The following is a 19,629-nucleotide window of genomic DNA, read 5'->3' as shown; positions in this document are numbered from 1 at the left end:
GAATCCCCAGCACATGTACAGTAAACAGTCAAGTCAAAGCTCAGGCAGGGGAGATGAGGAACACTGCTCTGGCTTCTAGACCTGCTCCTCTCTCCCCCTGCTCTGGCTTTCCATGAGATCTGCGTCTTCAGCTCGGGGAGCTCAGGGAGGGGGCGTGTACCTTCTCTCTCCCCTTGCTCTGCCCTCCCCCAGCTCTAGCTTTGGAAATCTTAGGAGAGCTGGGGGAGGAGTGGACACAAGAATTGATGGGGGCGCAAAAATCCACCTCACACCAGCCCTCCCCTGTACTCCACCTGTATGCGCACTCCAGAAAGGGAGCGCAGCATACAGGAAGGGTGGATGCTGGCCCGGCCAGGCTTCGGATGACGTGCCACACCCACTTCCTGCCCTCGTATACTGCTCAACACTGAGCTACCGAAGATGCTATGAAAAAGGTATATACACATGGGGTTTTAAACAAAAATAAATTCAGGGATAGAGCTAGTAAGAGTCAGGGACAGATGGGGAGGGAGATTAGGGAAAGTTTAGTTTGTGATAGGTGCTCTTTAAACTAAATAACCCCAATCTTGATAACCTGTCTTGATACTGTAATCCTCCAATACCATCAAGTATCTTTGTTGCCCTCCTCTGCACCCTCTCCTGTTGAGCTATGTCCTTATATACAGGGGTCCAAAATTGGACACTATTCCATGTGTGGTGCGACTAATGATTTATACAGAGGCAAAACTATGTCCCTGTTACAAGCATCTATGCCTTTCAATACATCCCATGACTATGATCCTTGGCAGCAGCTGCCTGGCACTGATCACTAATGTTAAGCTTACTGTCCACCAGTATCCCCCCCCCCCCCCCCCTTTCCTTTTTGGTAGTAATTTTACCCAGTGTCTTATTTAGCACATAATTGTACATTTTGTTTTAATGCCCAAGTGCACAACCTTACATTTATCCACGTTAAACTTCATTTGTCAAGTCTGTGCCTAACTCTTCAGATAACATATTACAGGATCTGGGGGAAGCTGATCATCTTACCCAGTTTAGCATCATCTGCAAATATTCTACTCTAATCCCTCTTCAAGTTCATTAATGAAACTTACTGAAGAGTTAACCTAGTACTGACCCATGCGGTACCTAACTTGTAACTTTCACCCAACCAGAGTAAGTTTTGCTGCTACCCGCCCTCTGTTTCCAATCACAGCCAGCTGCCAACTCATTTACATACCCTCCCCTAGTCCCAGCATCCTCATTTTATGTACTAACCTATTGTGTAGCACGGTATTAAGTGCCTTAGAAAAGTCCAGCTTAGATGTGGCCAATTTTTGCTTTAAAAGGACCAAGGTCCATTTTTCTAATTTGACCTGTCTCATTTTAAATGGAGAACATTGGCAATAAAAAAAAAAAAAAAAAAAAAAAATTCTCCCCTATCCACAGGGAAAGGTGCAAAGCATATCCATGATAAGATCTCAAACCCTGGGCAAGTGTGGCCCTTCATACGCAAAAGTTAAAACATTGGGTTGTCAATTTTAAAACTGGCCAATTCATTGTGTAAAAGGGGAGAAACCAGTGAAAGGCCTGTTTGTACTTATGAAGCAACAGTGCTGTATGAGACTTTAATAAGAGAATGTTCTACGGAGTAGTTTCTATATTCTGAGAGTAAACATGCTTAATCTCAATAACGAAGTCCCAGGACGAATGCAATGCCATCCCTGATGAAGATATAAGCATTCCAAAATGCACTGGAGACATTTTTGGTCCATCCTGAGCTCTGTAGTGACGTCACATACAGCAATCTAACATTGACAAGTTTTGGGGGAACATCAGCTGGTTGAGACGCCACGAGCCGGGGAAGTCTCCTCACAGTGCTAACCACCTATTCTACCTATAACCTGCAAAAAAAAAAAAAAAAAAAGAGAAAAAAAAAGACACTTTGAAGGTATCTAACTGGAGGAACAAGCAAGTGCAGCAGGAATGGACTTCTCATACTAAGAATGTCACACAGGATATTGATATTCCCTACAGACTATCACCCTCCCCATGAAAAAATGAGATACACAACAAGAAGGTAAAAAGGGAAAGTCGGGGGGTGTTCAAGACACCCATGGTCCCTCTGTAGGGACAGGAGTGAGGTGGTCAGAAGCAACCGACCAATAGCAGATCGGGGCAGGGGGGGGGGGTTAAAGTTCGGGTGCCCCTCTCTACCCACCCACTGTAGTCTGGGCAGAGCAAGGGGAACCGTTGGTAAGCAACCTCCGGCGCTGGTTATCATCGGCGGCAGCAGCAGCAGGTGGCGATGACATGCTGGGAGTTGTAGTTGCGTACCTCCAGCTGTTGCATAACTACATCTCTTCGCATGCCCTTAGACGATCAGTACATGCTGGGAGTTGTAGTTTTGCAACAGTTGGAGGCACACAGATTGGAAAATACTGAATTAGGTAACAACCTAACTGAAGATTTTCCAACCAGTGTGCCTCCAGCTGTTGCAAAAGTACAACTCCCAGCAGGCATGGTCTGTCAGTATATGATGGGAGTTGTAGTTTTGAAACAGCTGGAGGTTCAGATGTTTCAGAACTACAACTCCCAGCATGCATGGACAGTCCCAGCATGCTGGGTGTTGTCGTTTTGCAACATCTGGAAGGGCACTGTTTGAATGGACATCTGGAGGGCTACAGTGGCATCCAAAGCATGCCAAGACTGTCCAGGCATGCTGGGAGTTGTAGTTATGCAACCGGAAGAGAAAACAGTTGAGACCACTGTGTGGTGGTCTCCAAACTGTAGCCCTCCAGATGTTGCAAAACTACAACTCCCAACATGCCCTTCGGCTGTCTGGGCATGCTGGGAGTTTTAGTTTTGCAACAACTAGAGGCACACTGGTTGGGAAACATTGTCTGTTCCCTAACTTAGTGTTTCTCAATCAGTGTGCCAGTGCATGCTGGGAGTTGTAGTTTTGCCCCCTCCCCCTGAATGTACATGGCACATCCACATGGGCTGGGGTTTACAGCAAGTTTCCCACTTCAAGTTTGAGATGCGGCAAATTTTCCCCTGCAGCGGGAAACTCCCTGTAAACCCCCGCCTGTGTGAATGTACCCTAAAAACACTACACTAACCCTAAAGAGTAGAACACTACATATACACTACACCCTTACACTGTCATGCTCCCCCCCACCCCCAATAAAAAAATAAATAAATAAAATAAAATAATTGTTATAGTCTTGTACAAGTTTTTTCCAAAACGGAGCCTCCAGCTGTTGCAAAACAACTCCCAGTATTGCCAGACAGCCATTGACTGTCCAGGCATTTTGGGAGTTTTGCAACAGCTGGAGGCACTATGTTTGGGGAAAAAATGACGTACAGCATTTTTGGTGGAGGAGGCAAGTGTAACGCTTGCATCCGAGTACACCCCTATAAAAATCCCTAATTTAGGCCTCAAATGCGCATGGCGCTCTCTCCCTTCGGAGCCCTGTCATATTTCAAGGCAACAGTTTAGGGCACCACACGGGGTATCTCCGTACTCAGGAGAAATTGCATTACAAATCTTTGGGGCTTCTCCTTTTACCCCTTATGAAGAGGTAAAGTTGGGGGTCTACACCAGCATGTAAGTGTAAAAAAATTAAAATAAAAAATTCTCTTTACACACTAACATGCTGGTGTTGCCCCATTTTTTTTATCTCTTATGGAAAAAAAGTAAGTAACAATTTTCTCCTGGGTGCAGAAATATCCCATACGTGGACATAAAATGCTCTGCGGACGCACAACAAGGCTCAGGAGTGAGCGCGCACCATGTACATTTGTCCCACACCATCTTTCTTTGCCTGCAAATCTTAAAAAAAAATAAAAAAAATAAAAATAAAAGAGAGAAAAGTGGATCTCAGAACTTGACAGAGGAAGATTTGTCACACGCTGCATGTGTGACAAAACTGACCTTTCAAGTGATACCCCATCCACCCAACAAGGTGTTAAATGCACTTGCAACATCTGTCCTGCAGATTCTTGACTTCCTGAATATGTAGACTAGTGTGGCATTTATAACTTCCTAGCTCTATGTTTCCAGTGGAAGGCTTAAAAGTTAAAGGGGTACACCTAGAGATATACAGATACTGGTATCAGTACAGATGCCAGAGATTTGCACAAGTACTTGTGCAAAGGTCCCAAATATCTGTCTGCCCTGCAACCCCTCCTGAACTATGAAACACTTCTCTGTTGAGCATGTGTCATAGCTGGAACCCTTGGCTAGCTGGAGGTCCCTTACAGCGCTGTCAGTCACCTATACTGCAGCCAGCCATGGCAGGCAGTAGTAAAGGAGCGCCGATAACCCTGGTCAATGCTGTGCTATGCATACACTGATCAATGCGAATATAATATGTGTGTATTTTATTTATCTCACACACATACCACCTCACTGCCACTGGGCAAGGGTGATTGGCCCAGAAACAAGTTTCTGGGAGATTAATAATAGAGGGCTCAGTACAGGTAATAAGTGTATATTACAGTATAGTTGGTTCTGCTACAAGGGGACAACACATGTCTTTTGCTATCCTGAGTACCCCTTTAAATTTTGGTCAACCTGCATATTACACACAAGATTCAACCTGAGGTTTTCACAGCTGTGTAAGCCGCCAACCACTGAAGGCAACAGAAAGCATGTGTGTAACATGTGGTACAAAAGAGATTTTTTAGCTCTCAGGACCACGGTTAGTCACCGCTTCACAGTTTGGTTGTGGAGAATCTGTATGCTTTCACAAGGTTTCCATATAACAAAACCTCACCCATGGAAACGTTTAAATAGTACCATCACCAAACTAAACTTAAGGGCTCTTATTTACTAAGAGTGGAGTGTAGGTTTTAATTACCTACAATTCATTTTCCGCAGTATTTAATAAGGTTTCCCTACATTTTTTTTTTTTTTTTTTTTTTTTTTTTTTTTTTTTTAACACATGCTCAGCTGAAATCCCCCACATTTTCTGGGGAAACCTTAGTAAATATGTTGGGTTTTTGTGAAAATGTCAGGAACACACCCTTTTTGGTGTCCACGCCCCCTTTCCGACAGCCACGCCCCTTTTTCGGATTCTCTTAGCAAAATGGAGTTAGTCAGAGTTTCTCAATTCTGGCGCAAAATCTGGCATAGACAATGAGGGCCAATATATTGTTTGGCATGTAATTATGAGACACTGCTATTAAAAGGAGTTTTGTAGTGAAACATAACTTATCACATATGCTTTTGATAGGGGATATGTTCTAGATTGTGGGGGGGGGGGCGGTCCGACCACTGGGACCCCGGCAGTCTGCTGGAAGGAGGCCTGCCGACCCTTCCATTTCCCCCCCCCCCCCCCCGCATGGAGCGGCAGCTGACATGCCCCCTGCATGTATCACAGAGCTACATGGAAGGGGCATGTCAGCCACAGGTTTCAGAGGGGGTCAGAATGGCTGCTTCTGGTAGACTGTTGGGGCCCCGTTCAGGAGATCACACGAGTCCCAGCAGTCTGACCCCCCGCAATCTATAACTTATCCCCTATCATTTGGGTAGGGGATGTTATGTTTCACTGCACTACTCTTTTATGTGATTGAAAAAGCGAGCACCGGACATCTCCTTTAACCCTCAAGAACTGTCAAAGGCAGGAGCAGATCTCCATAGCAAACCTATCCTGCTCTTGACCGTTCCTGAGAGACAAAAGGTGGGCAGACAAAAAAAAAAATAAAAAATTTTATAAGAAATGCCTGTGGAGCATACATCAGCTGATAAGTACTGCAAGGGTTAAGATATTTTAATAGAAGAAGAAGTCATTTACAATGTTTAACTTTCTGGCACCTGTTAAAAAAAATAAAAAAATTAAAAAAAAAAGATTGTTTTCACCGGAGTAAATTCTCAGCTTTGCCTACTGTATAGCCTTTAAAGCCACCCCTGCAACACTACATTTAACCTGTTAATGCCAGGCATCGATTGGGCCAATGACTGCCATTATCCCTTTAGATGCTGCGATCAAAGTTGATCATGGAGTCTCAATAAGGGGCTCCAATGTTGCCAGCAGCTCAGTGAAGCTTTGGCTCAGCATTAATGAGTGTATGAAATCACAAGATTGCATGTTATAGCCCCCTGAATCATCCCTTTTCCCCCATAAAAAAATAAAAATAAAATAAAAAAATTATATGTAAATCAAAAAACATACATGTGGCACCGCCGCGTGTGTAAATGTTTGAACTAATAAAATGTTAAATTCCGGTTGATTGCATACACAATAGATAAAAGTCCCATCAAAACAAAAATGATACCAATGAAAATGATGAAGGCAAAGGTAAGCCCTCCGGCTACCTCCACAGGGGATCGTGATCTAAAGGGTTAACAGCCGGCCGCAGCAATCGCCGCATGCCGAGCTAATACTGAAATCAGCCAGGGGCCGCCAAATATGGAGCGGGCACTAGTCAGGAGCTGACTCCATACACCCTGAGCGCCGATGCGAGGTGCAGACTTGCGTCCCATGCAAGTCTGCATTCGCTCCTGCACCTCACACCGGCATTATAATAAAGTTTTATTCTGTCCAACCCTGCTTGCCCGATACAGGGCTAAAGCTATGAAAAATTCACCTGCCCGACACCCGGAACTACATGTCCTGGGCGATCGGATTTCCACATCCCTGTAAGTAGTAGCTATTTTTGTTATCCCTGCAGAGTAACATGAAAACTGACTTAATGTATTACTAATTAAAAAGGAACTGTCTTATTACAAGTGCCCCCCCCCCTCCTCCAGTCTATAAGCCAGAATTGAAAGACGCTATGGAAGAGGGACTCTGTTCTGACTTAAGCAGTCCTTGCATTTCAAGCATGACCGTTCTTCTGAACTACCGACATACCACATTTCTCCTGGACACCTGGTTGGCTGAGAGATTGCTTGGGAAGCTAAAAGGTTTTGATAAAGTGTCAAGTGAAACTAAAATCCCATTACAGTCAAGGGGTTTCTGAAATAAAGCACATGACAGTCTGGAAGAAGTGGAATATAATAAAAATATAGCATACTCACTTTCAAGTCCAGTGCTGGCACACCAATATTAGTCTATGCCAGTGCTTCTCAATTATTTTCTGTCATGCCCCCCCCCCCCCCCAGGAAGAAAAATTTTGCGTGACTGTAAATAGTATCATTTGTCTATAAAATTGTTATAAGTACACCTCTGCATAACACTATCCTTATGAACGTATATGAGGATAAAAATAAATAAATAAAATAAAATGTGGATCAATTTACAATGAATAGCTTTATTAGCTTAACCTGGGGGTGGTCTATTGTATGGGGGGGGGGGGGTCGTATCTACTTGCGGCTCCTGTAATGGATATTGACCCTTATTATTGGTATCCTCCTACGGTGTGCTTTGTACCCCTTCCACTGCATTCCTGCCATTATGCCTTTTTATCTAGATTACCTTCAGAGCTTAGTAACTTTACCTGCAGAGCGTCTTTTTGCACCTTCCCCCCTCCTCCTTTTGATCCAGCGTACTGTCTTCTAGTTTGTATTCTTTTTTTCTCCTCCATCCCCTGGTTACTATTTCTTTTCCCCTTTTCAGTTTTATTATCAGATTTTGTGTTTGTACTACCTCCTCTCCTTGACCCCTGCTCTTTATGTTCTTTCTGTGCTTCAGCTCTTGTTTTCCTACCTGGTGATACTGCGGATGTATCTTTGCGACTGCGTTGATGACATGCCGGCGTCCTGCTCTCTCTCCTCTGTGAGTGGCACTAGGAACCGGCGTATTGATTCCTGTATGTCTCCATGGGTCCTCCGCATGTGTCATGTGCGTTGACGGTCACGTGGTCCTCCGCGTCTGGCTGCTACTGGGGCTGCGCTGGGACAATCCAGTGATCGCACCCCGCTGCTCCCTCTCTCCAGCCGTAGAGTTGCTAGGCAACCGACAGTGTGGGAAGCCGCTTGCGAGTATTTGCCGAGGTCAAAAGAGCCCCCCTTTATGGAGCCGGGCGCACCCCACCATTTGAGAAGCACTGGTCTATGCTAAACCTTCCCTTATAATGCACTATTTCAGCTCTCCTGAGGATAAAGTGTAGTCTCAGAGTGTCTGGAAAGCATGCTATCAGTGCGAAGTAAAGAAAAAAAACATTGGATACTTTAGCATCTTACACCCCTAGACTGTCCAGTGTGCTTGTGAATTCCTCTATTCCTGGACAATTTCTTCATAAACCCGCCCCCTCCATTTAATGCTTATTTACAGAACATAAACTAGGAGGTGATTGGATATACATGGAAAGAAATAAGCTTAATGTCTCCACACTGGAACATTACACCACAATCTTCAAGCAATTTAGCAAATTGGGGAGGGGGCATTTAAAAAAAAATTTTAAAAAACCAGAGTGAAAATTATTTTAGTCATAACATTTTGCTGAGAGAAGGAACAGAAAGCCAATGAACTAGTCAACAAAAAAAAAAAATACAAATATTAACTGATGGGGAGAACATCAGGAATCGGATAGATAAAATGTTAATTAAGGCCAATCTGAGAGGATGGAAACAAACTACTGGAAAACCAACAAGATGGGGCCCAGTCACGACCAAACTTAAAACCTATTCCCTGTAGTGCCCCTAGAGACAGAAATGCATACTGCTCTTTGTAGAATTTAAAATTGTAAAAAAATAAATGGGAGCTCAACATAAATCAAGCCTAGGTATTCCTCTTACATTCTTAGATTTTTACCTTCATCCCCAGCCTAGTAGGACTGTTTTCCTATATTTATTGTTCGTATTTAAATTGTATTCTCATCATTTTCATGATGTCTAAAATTATGATATTTTTCCAGGCCTTTCCATCTCTGATTTTGTTATGATGCCATAAGGACAGGTGCATTGAAAACTGTCTTTTTCAGTTCTATCATGTGGCCAGTGTGCAACAATAAAGTAGGCTATCATGTAGCTACAGTAACAGTGTAAAAACTAGATAGAGAAAAACCATTTTACATGGCGTATATGAAACCGTGTTTAATGTATATATTTCTCAAAACCTGTGCAGAGAAAAAAGTTGGCCAGTTGCCCATAGCAATCAATCAACTAATTTTTCATTTTTTAACAAGGCCTCTGCAAAATGAAAGACGCAATCTGATTGGTTGCTATGGGCAACTTTTCCTTTGCGCATGTTTTGATAAATCTCCCCCATAGTGTCTTGTTAGAATTAGGGTAGGTTTACATGTTGCAGATGTGTGAAAGATCTTTTTTTGTTTTGTTTTTTTAAACACAAAAAGCTGCCAGATATGAACATACCCTTAGAATGTCCATTTAAAGGGTACCTCTCATCAAATAAACTTTTGATATATTTTAGATGAATGAATGTTGAATAACTTTCCAATAGCATGTTAATGAAAAATATGCTTCTTTCTATTGTATTTTTCCCGATCAGTCCTGTCAGCAAGCATTTCTGACTCATGCTGGAGTCCTAAACACTCAGAGCTGCCAGCCTGCTTTGTTCACAGCCAAACAGGCTGTGAACAAAGCAGGCTGGCAGCTCTGAGTGTTCTCCTTTGTGGAAAAACGCAGACTGGCAGCTCGTAGTGTTTAGGACTCCAGCATGAGTCTGAAATGCTTGCTGCCAGGACTGGTAGGGAGACCCCTAGTGGTCATTTCTTCAAAGTGGAAAATTAAATAGAAAGAAGCATATTTTTTAATAACATGCAATTGTAAAGTTATTCTGCATACATTAACCTATAATATATCAAAAGTTTTTTTGATGACAGGTACCCTTTAACATTCCAAATCTCTAAACCAGCGTTGATTTTTTTAAACGCAATGGTCACTGGATCAAGGCCTTTGCTGCATTCTGCCACATACCCCCTTACTGCACAGAGAGATTGTCAAACATGTCAAAAGAATCTGATCAGCAGGCGAGCAAATCTGCACATTTATGTCTAATGGCTGCCCTTATTACACCGGGTAAAATGGATAATCGCTTACTGTAATAAGGGCCAAATTGAAAAAAAGCTAAATATTATGGTATACATTGCCCAATGAATACCACATTTTTGCAAATTAGTTTAGAACTTTGCCTTCCAGAAAAAATAAAAATAACATACCTGAATGCGGTAAGCTCCACCTTGTCGTGTTCATTTTTAGCAAGGTCTGGAATTAATGCAAGATGAGAGATTTGTGTAGCTGCCCATCCAAACTGGAAAATGATGATGAATGGGATAAAGTATATCAAGCCAGCCCACTGTGGTGTATTTTCTGCACAACCCAAGCATGGGTTAAAGATGAAAGGAAATGAGATAATAACACTCAAGGTTCCTAAGAGGAGGGAAAAAATAAATATCGGAATATTGGTTAAGAGTCAAAACACAATGTAGGTAAAGAATATACGCGCGCGCGCGCGCACACACACACACACACACACACACACACACACACACACACACACACACACACACACATTAGCAACTACGCCAGATCTGCCTTGCACTGGTTTTCTAAATATTTAGCAGAACACGGCATTAGTGTTTACTGCACATAAGACCTCCCTGCTATGTGCATATTGTGGACACTGCCTATGGCTAGTAAACCTCCTGTGAAAGGATAGGCAATAGACAAGTCTATTCTTTCTGCAGAGTCTGAGCTGTCCTAGCACCCAGATTTTTCTGGGGAAAATCAAAGCTGCCCTCAGATTGTGTGGCATTACAACGTCCTCATCACAGCTGCCCTCAGATTGTGTGGCATTACAATGTCCTCATCACAGCTGCCCTCAGATTGTGTGGCATTACAACGTGGCTCCATTTACTTCATTAGAACAGAGCTGCAAAACCACACACAGCATCACTTATGTCCTCTGCTTGTGTGTAGACGAAATCCAATTTTGTAAACCTTGAAAGAAAATCCTCTAACTTGCCTAGCCAGGTGTGTACCGGTATCACCATGTGTGCAGCCTTGTCCAGTCTATACCATGTTTGTGATCTTGCTGTGCAACTACTGAGATGCCCCTTTGTATCTTGGAGGGCAGGAAAAAATAAAAGCCCATTTTAAAAACCATTAGCATTTTTACCATGAATAAGCATCAGTCATGTCACAGGTGAAACATATGGAGTAAAAAACACATGACGTTTCTCATCTGTTTCTTTCCCTCTCTCCCACCCCTTCTACCCTTTAAAATACAAAAAACAAGCAAACTACAGCACATGAATCCAGTAAACCTATAACTATTACAGCAAATAAATAGTCTTCTCAAAGACCAGACATACCGACTGCCTGGACTGGTTTTATCAGATTTACTAAACTTTAAAGTGGACCTGTCAGCAGAACAGAGGTGTGGATAAGCACATGGCTAGAAAGGGCTGTCATCAGGATTCTCGGCCATCCCTTTTTATCTCCATAGTCCTTCTCCATGGCCAGATAATCCTGTTATTTTACAAATGAGGCTTTAGTGCCCCCCCCGCCCAATCATTGCAAAAGCCTAAATCCAACTATTGCCATCATCACAGCCCAACACCTGGCTTCCATCTACCTGCTCAATTTGTCTGGCAGCCATTAGATAAAGAGTGCCCAGGCTGGACTTACCTTGGGTCTTGCTGTACAGAGGAATGCCCCATAAAAATTGAAAAAATAAAATAAAAAAACATCTCTAGAGAAAACTGAATAAATAAAATGAAATGAAAGAAATTGGGGCTCAGTCTCCTGAATATTGGTTTAGTGTAAACATACACACATTTATTTATTTATTTATTTATTTTTTATACAAATTAGACACACAAAACCAACCTTATTCCAATATTCACGACTCAGACACAATTTCTTTAAAAAAAAAAAAAAAAAATAGGAACACTTTTTGGCACCGTGGGTATAGTGGAGCTGGGCGGTATGACCAAAAATGTGTATCACTATATTTTAAGTTATGTCGGTTCCACGGTATTTAACAGTGGAACTGCCATAACTTACATGACAGTGGGCTCAGCCTATCACCGGCCGAGGCAGGACATCACTGTGGCCGGTGATAGGCTGACTGCTCGGACGTTCCCATCTGTCGGAAGGAGAGCAAGTTTAATTTTGTTTATTTTTGCAGCCCGGGCACAGGATTGTACAGTACAATGCAGCGGCTGATTTTTTTTTTGGGGGGAGGGGGTGAGAGAAGCAGCGCTCGCGGGTGACATGATTAGTTCCCTGATGTGGGAGACAGAGCAGTGAGCTGATAATTGGCGGTGGGGGGGTGAGAAGAAGCAGAACAGCGGCCGTGGGTCACATATGATTAGTTCCCCGATGCAGTGACAGCCGCTGCAGCTGATCATTCATTGGGGGGGGGGGGGGTCCCCAACCGGTATTGTGGTATGGGAAAAATTCATACTGTGCAGGAAGACAAATTTTGGCATGAACCGGTATACTGCCTGGCACTAGGGTATAGGCGTTATTTGAGCAGCTTGAGTCTTACGTTGCCAGGGTTATAGGAGGCTCTCTACCATTTTTCTCTTTGAAATTAAAAGTTACACCTAGAATCATGATGGCCAGCCGTATATAGCCATGATTATTTATACTCCTGCTTTTTTCTGCTGCCAAGTAAGAAAGATGTCCGGCACTCAAGGTATGCCATTAACCCCTTAAGGACTCAGGGTTTTTCCTCCTTACCTTTTAAAAATCATAACCCTTTCAATTTTCCACCTAAAAATCCATATTATGGCTTATTTTTTGCGTTGCCAATTCTTTGCATTGACATTAGTCATTTTACCCAAAAATGCACGGCGAAACGGAAAAAAAAATCTGTGTGACAAAATCGAAGAAAAAACGCCATTTTGTAACTTTTGGGGGCCGTTTCTACGCAGTGCATATTTCGGTAAAAATTACACATTATTCTGTAGGTCCATACGGTTAAAATGATACCCTACTTATATAGGTTTGATTTTGTCGCACTTCTGGAAAAAATCATAACTACATGCAGAAAAAGGTATACGTTTAAAAATGTCATCTTCTGACCCCTATAACTTTTCTATTTTTCCACGTACAGGGCGGTATGAGGACTCATTTTTTTGCGCCGTGATCTGAAGTTTTTATCAGTATGATTTTTGTTTTGATCAGACTTTTTGATCACTTTTTAATGGTATAAAAAGTGACCAAAATACGCTTTTTTGGAATTTGGAATTTTGCGCGTATGCCATTGACCGTGCGGATTAATGATATATTTTTATAGTTCGGACATTTACGCACGCGGCGATACCACGTTTATTTTTTTTACACTTATTTTTTTTATGGGAAAGGGGGGTGATTCAAACTTTAACACTTTTTTTTTACATTTTTTTTTGCAGTGTTATAGGTCCCATAGGGACCTATAACACTGCACACACTGATCTTTTACACAGATCACAGGCGTGTATTAACATGCCTGTGATCAGTGTTATCGGCGTTTGACTGCTCCTGCCTGGATCTCAGGCACGGAGCAGTCATTCACCGATCGGACACCGAGGAGGCAGGTAAGGGCCCTCCCGGTGTCCGGTCAGCTGTTCAGGGCGCCACGATTTCACCGCGGCGGTCCCGAACAGCCCGACTGAGCAGCCGGGTCACTTTCAAAGCGGCGGTCAGCTTTGACCGCCGCTTCTAAAGGGTTAATACCACACATCACCGCGATCGGCGATGTGTGGTATTAGCCGCGGGTCCCGGCCGTTGATGAGCGCCGGGACCGACGCGATATGATGCGGGATCGCGGCGCCATCCCGCAGGAGCTGGCGCAGGACGTAAATATACGTCCTGCGTCGTTAAGGGGTTAAAGGCGGTGCTTGCTTTATTGAAATCTTGACAGAAGTTACATACAGAAAGGCAAGTCTGATGCGTTTTGCACCAGCCGATGCTTAATCGTTGACTGACGCACATTAGATAACTCAGGGGTGTGGAAATGTAACAAAAAATAAATAAATAAACCCACACATGTCCACAGGACTAAAATGGAGCAAAATCTACTTGTCCCTCATGATGAGCCACTTGTCCTGGGCAATTTTCGCTTTTACACTCCTCCTTGCCCTATAACTACTATAATGGTACCTTTTAAGTTGTTCCATAACATTCTCTGAAACAAAATTGGTGAAGTGAAATTGAAATAGTAAAAGATAATTTTGCAAGTTTGGTGGTTCTTTTCTACGCCATTTACCTTGTCCTTGAGCTGGTTTGTTATGTTGGTACTTTAGGCTTTAAGTTTTTTGTATTGGTACCATTTTGGTATTGATCTGACCATCGCTTTTAACTTTTTTTCTGGGATATTATAAAAATAGCAATTCTGTGGTTTGGTAATTTTTTTACATTTACATCATTTTCAGTACGTGATACATAGTTAGTATGGTTGAAAAAAAAGACATACGTCCATCAAGTCCAACCAGGGAATTGAAGTGAAGGGTGTAAGGGGATAAGGGAAAGTGATGTAGTTTTATAATTCTGCATAAGCATTAATGTTATTTTGTTCCAGGAATGTATCTAACCCTGTTTTAAAGCTGTTAATTGTTCCTGCTGTGACCAGTTCCTGAGGTAGACCGTTCCATAAATTCAGTCCTCACGGTAAAGAAGGAGTGTCGCCCCTTTAGACTAAACCTTTGCTTCTCCAGACGGAGGGAGTGCCCCCTCGTCCTTTGGGCGGGGGGGGGGGGGGGTTTAACCTGGAACAGTTTTTCCTCCATATTTTTTGTATGGGCCATTTATATACTTCTATACTTCTATACGTTTATCATATCCCCCTTAAAAGTCTCTTCTCAAAACTCCTTTAATCGCTCCTCATAGCTAAGATGTTCCATGCCCCATATTAGTTTAGTCGCGCGTCTCTGCACCCTTTCCAGCTCCACAGTGTCCCTTTTATGGACAGGTGACCAAAACTGAACAGCATATTCCAGGTGAGGCCGTACCAATGCTTTATAAAGGGGGAGTATTATGTCCCTGTCCCTTGAGTCCATGCCTCTTTTGATACATGACAATATCCTGCCGGCTTTGGAAGCAGCAGCCTGACATTGCATGCTATTCTGTAGTCTGATCTACAAGTACACCCAGATCCTTCTCTACCAGTGACTCTGCCAGTTTAATCCCCCCTAAGACATACGATGCATGCAGGTTATTAGTACCCAGATGCATAACTTTACATTTATCCACATTGAACCTCATTTGCCAAGTGGTTGCCCAGACACTTAGTCTATCCAAGTCATCTTGTAACTTATGCACATATTCTATAGACTGTACCGTGCTACAAAGCTTGGTGTCATCTGCAAAGATAGAAACAGAGCTGTTAATACCATCCTCTATATCATTGATAAATAACACAACAGCGGTCCCAGTACTGAACCTTGGGGTACACCACTAATTACCGGGGACCAATCAGAGTACGAATCATTGACCACCACTCTCTGGGTACGATCCATGAGCCAGTGTTCAATCCAGTTACAAACTAAAGTTTCCAAGCCCAAGGACCTTAACTTACCTGTCAGACGTCTATGAGGGACAGTATCAAACGCTTTGGCAAAATCCAGAAACACTATATCCACAGCCATTCCTCTGTCAAGGCTTCTACTCACCTCTTCATAAAAGCAAATAAGATTGGTTTGACAACTTCTATCCTTAGTAAACGCATGCTGGCTATCACTTATAATACAATTATCCCCTATGTATTCCTGTATGTAATCCCTTATAAGTCCTTCAAACAATTTACCCACAATGCACGTTAGACTTACCGGTCTATAATTGCCTGGCGAAGACCTAGAGCCCTTCTTGAAGATTGGCACCACATTAGCCTTGCGCCAGTCCCTTGGCACAATACCAGACACCAGAGAATCTATAAATATCATGAACAAGGGTACAGATATTACTGAACTTACCTCTCTAAGAACTCTTGGGTGTAGTCCATCCGGCCCTGGAGATTTGCTTACATTTACTTTACTTACCTTGTACCTTCTCTACATTAAGCCAGTTCAAACCAGTAACTATATTGTGGTCGCTATTACCAAGGTTTTCCCGCACAGTTACATTACCAACCAGCTCTGCGTTGTTGGAAATTAGCAGATCCAACAAGGCATCACTTCTTGTTGGATCCTCCACAAACTGGCCCATAAAATTATCCTGCAATAAATTTAAGAATTTTCTCCCCTTTGTAGTTTTAGCCAGCCCCCGGCCCCAATCTATCTGGATAGTTAAAATCTCCCATTATTACCACTGTACCTGCCCGGGCGGCCCTCTGTTTATACAGTCGACCTTCTATCTCTTCAGTGATATTAGGGGGTCTGTAGATTACACCAAATATAATTTTTTCAGCATTTCCCTCCTTTTGTAATTCTACCCACAGTGATTCAGCCTCCTCAGAATCACACACTATGACATCGTTCACACTGACTTTCATACCACTTCTTACATAGACAGACTCCACCACCTTTTCTGTTCATTCTATCCTTGCGAAACAATGTAAACCCCTGCAGATTAACGGCCCAGTCATGTGAGGAGTCCAGCCATGTCTCAGTGACCCCAACTATATCAATATGTTCCTCCAGTATCAAGGCCTCAAGCTCCCCCATTTTATTTGCTAGGCTTCTGGCATTTGTGAACATACACTTTACATTTCCATTAAGTTTTACACACATAGTCTCACTAATGGGATTTTTAGAGTTATTGGGGTTAATGTTATTATTTGAGTTATAAGGGCTAATTGTACTATTTAAGTTATTGGGGCTAATGGGATTTTTTTAATTGGGATTACAATTTTTTCAGGCTACATTTATTTTTACGGCTGGTTTGTAACCCATGGATCTCCTTATCCACTGCTCTTAACCTCCCCCCACAGGACTCCTCTCCACCCACCATTATGTCCTGACCCCTCTCTAACCTATCCATCCAACTGTCTGCTTTCTTTGCTTTATTATCCTCCCCCCCCCCCCCCCACTCACCTAGTTTAAATACTTAGCCACCCCTTACAGGATTCTCTCCCCCAGCACAGCGGACCCCCTTCCATTCAGGTGCAAATTATCCGTAGAATAGAGTTTGTACCCCAATGAAAAGTCAGCCCAGTGCTCTAAAAACCCAAACCCTTCCCCCTCACACCACGACTTAAGCCATGCATTTAACTCCCTAAGCTCCTGCTGTCTTTCCTGCGATGCGCATTGGCACAGGAAGTATTCCAGAGAACACAACCTTAGAGGTCCTTCCCTTCAGCTTGGCACCTAGTTCCTTATAATTATTCTTCAAGGACCTCCATCTATTCTGTCGTTGGTTCCCACATGGACCACGACAGCTGGGTCAACCCCCCCCCCCCCCCAGCCACCCCTGAAAGAGCGGCGGCGCTGCTGCGCCGCTGCTGCTCACTGTTCTAAAGTGGCCGTGGCGCATAATAGCGGAGTGGGCACTTAAGATCAAAATTTCAAATTCCCTCTTGGCGGAAGGGTCAGCATTCTGCGCTGAACGCTTCCGCCAGAGAGGATCCTGTGTCCGGGAGGGAAGCGCCACGTTACTGCACTGATCACAGGGGCACTTCCCAGCAGCCGCATCAGCACACAGGTGAGGAGGAGGGGGGGGGGGGGGTTAATGGAATGAGGGACAGGATGGGGTTATTGGGTGTAGGGGAGTTAATGGGTGCAGGGGGGGGGGGTGAATGGAAAGAGGGGCAGGATGGGGTGAATGGAGAGATTTTCGCTGCCCTGACTTCTCATCCTCTGTAGTGCAGAGCTGTGATTAACAGCAGTGGGGGAGTATACAGTACAACGCTGTTTCCCCAACCAGTGTGCCTCCAGCTGTAGCAAAACTACAACTCCCAGCATGCCCAGACATCCGCAGGCTGTCCAGGCATGCTGGGAGTTGTAGTTTTGCTACAGCTGGAGGCACACTGGTTCGGAAAACCCTGATGTTCTGACACTTTAACAAGCCCCCCCCCCCCCCCCCAAATACCGTTAAATACTGTGATACACATTTTTGGTCATACTGCCCATCTCTAGCTCCTGACAGGCAGGGATCAGTGGTGAGCTTGTCTGTGTCCCAGCTGCAGTCTGAAATTTAATAAAAAATTAAAATAAAAGTTTAAAAAAAGGGGTATTCCAGGCCAAAACTTTTATTTTTTTTTATAAATCTACTTGTCTGGGCCAATTTTTGCTTTTAAAGGGGTATTCCAGGCAAAACATATACATATATGTATATGTTTTGCCTGGAATACCCCTTTAAAAGCAAAAATTGGCCTGGACAAGTGGATCGTCATGAGGGACAAGTAGATTTTGCTCCATTTTAGTCCCGTGGACAAGTATTTTTTTTGTATTAAATTCCCACACCTCTGCTATCCATTTTCCACTTTACAAACTGCATCCTTCAGAAGGTTATCCGAATAGCCTCTTTTACTGAGCCGGTCAGAAAGTTTTTAAAGTGCAGTCTTAGTTCTGCACATTTCTCCAAATAGAATATTGCGTATTACGTTATCGGGGATGACCTGAGGATGCCAGAAGGGTTGAATTGGTAGCGGTTTCTTTTCAAAAAGGCACGATCTCAAATCATGGTTTCCCTATTGGACAAGGTAATATCCCAAAAAATTGATAGATGCTTTGCTAAAACACAGGATCTTCTAAAAAAAAAATTAGCATATTGTGCTAAAGTTCATTATTTTCCATAATGTAATGATAAAAATTAAACTTTTATATTTTAGATTCATTGCACACCAACTGAAATATTTCAGGTCTTTTGTTTGAATACTGATTATGATTTTGGCATACAGCTCCTGAAAACCCCAAATTCCTATCTCAAAAAATTATATTTCATCCGACCAATAAGAAAAAAAAAAAAAAAAAAAAAAATACAAAAAAAAATTAAATATAAAAAAAAGTCAACCTTCAAATCATCATGTTCAGTTATGCACTCAATACTTGGTCGGGAATCCTTTTGCAGAAATGACTGCTTCAATGCGGCGTGGCATGGAGGCAATCAGCCTGTGGCACTGCTGAGGTGTTATGGAGGCCCAGGATGCTTAGATAGAGGCCTTAAGCTCATCCAGAGTGTTGGGTCTTGCGTCTCAACTTTCTCTTCACAATATCCCACAGATTCTCTATGGGGTTCAGGTCAGGAGAGTTGGCAGGCCAATTGAGCACAGTAATCCCATGGTCACTAAACCATTTACCAGTGGTTTTGGCACTGTGAGCAGGTGCCAGCTCGTGCTGAAAAATGAAATCTTCATGCTTCAATCTGCTGAAAAGCTTTATGGAGATTAAGTGCTCCAAAATCTCCTGAGTTAGCTGCATTGACCCTGCCCTTTATAAAACACAGTGGGCCAACACCAGCAGCTGACATGGCATGTTTCTGGTTCAAAAGTGCTTTGGCCTGGGGGATGCGGCACCTGTAGCCCATTCCCTGCACACGCCTGTGCACGGTGGCTCTGGATGTTTCTACTCCAGACTCAGTCCACTGCTTCCGCAGGTCCCCCAAGGTCTGGAATCGGTCCTTCTCCACAATCTTTCTCAGGGTCCAGTCACCTCTTCTCGTTGTGGAGCGTTTTCTGCCACATTTTTTCCTTCCCATTGAGGTGCCTTGATACAGCACTCTGGGAACAGCTTAATTGTTCAGGAATTTCTCGTGTCTCACCCTCTTGCTTGAGGGCGTCAATGATGGCCTTCTGGACAGCAGGCAGGTCGGCAGTCTTACCCATGATTGCGGTTTTGAGTAATTAACCAGGCTGGGAGTATTTAAAAGCCTCAGGC

The 19,629-nt window shown here is 43.3% G+C and overlaps 1 protein-coding gene across 3 annotated transcripts in view; it reads right to left on the bottom strand.

Annotated features, from left to right (window-relative positions):
- MFSD12 (major facilitator superfamily domain containing 12) overlaps positions 1–19,629 on the bottom strand; it is a 153,888-nt gene that overhangs the window by 121,353 nt on the left and 12,906 nt on the right. For all 3 annotated transcript variants that reach the window (XM_056569647.1, XM_056569638.1, XM_056569631.1), the window contains exon 2: positions 10,048–10,258. In XM_056569647.1, the coding sequence (XP_056425622.1) occupies positions 10,048–10,258 (211 nt within the window). The remainder of the gene's footprint in view (positions 1–10,047; positions 10,259–19,629) is intronic.

The sequence above is a fragment of the Hyla sarda genome, chromosome 1, assembly GCF_029499605.1.
Source record: "Hyla sarda isolate aHylSar1 chromosome 1, aHylSar1.hap1, whole genome shotgun sequence".
Taxonomy (NCBI): domain Eukaryota; kingdom Metazoa; phylum Chordata; class Amphibia; order Anura; family Hylidae; genus Hyla; species Hyla sarda.
This window is presented reverse-complemented; position numbering and strand designations above follow the sequence as displayed.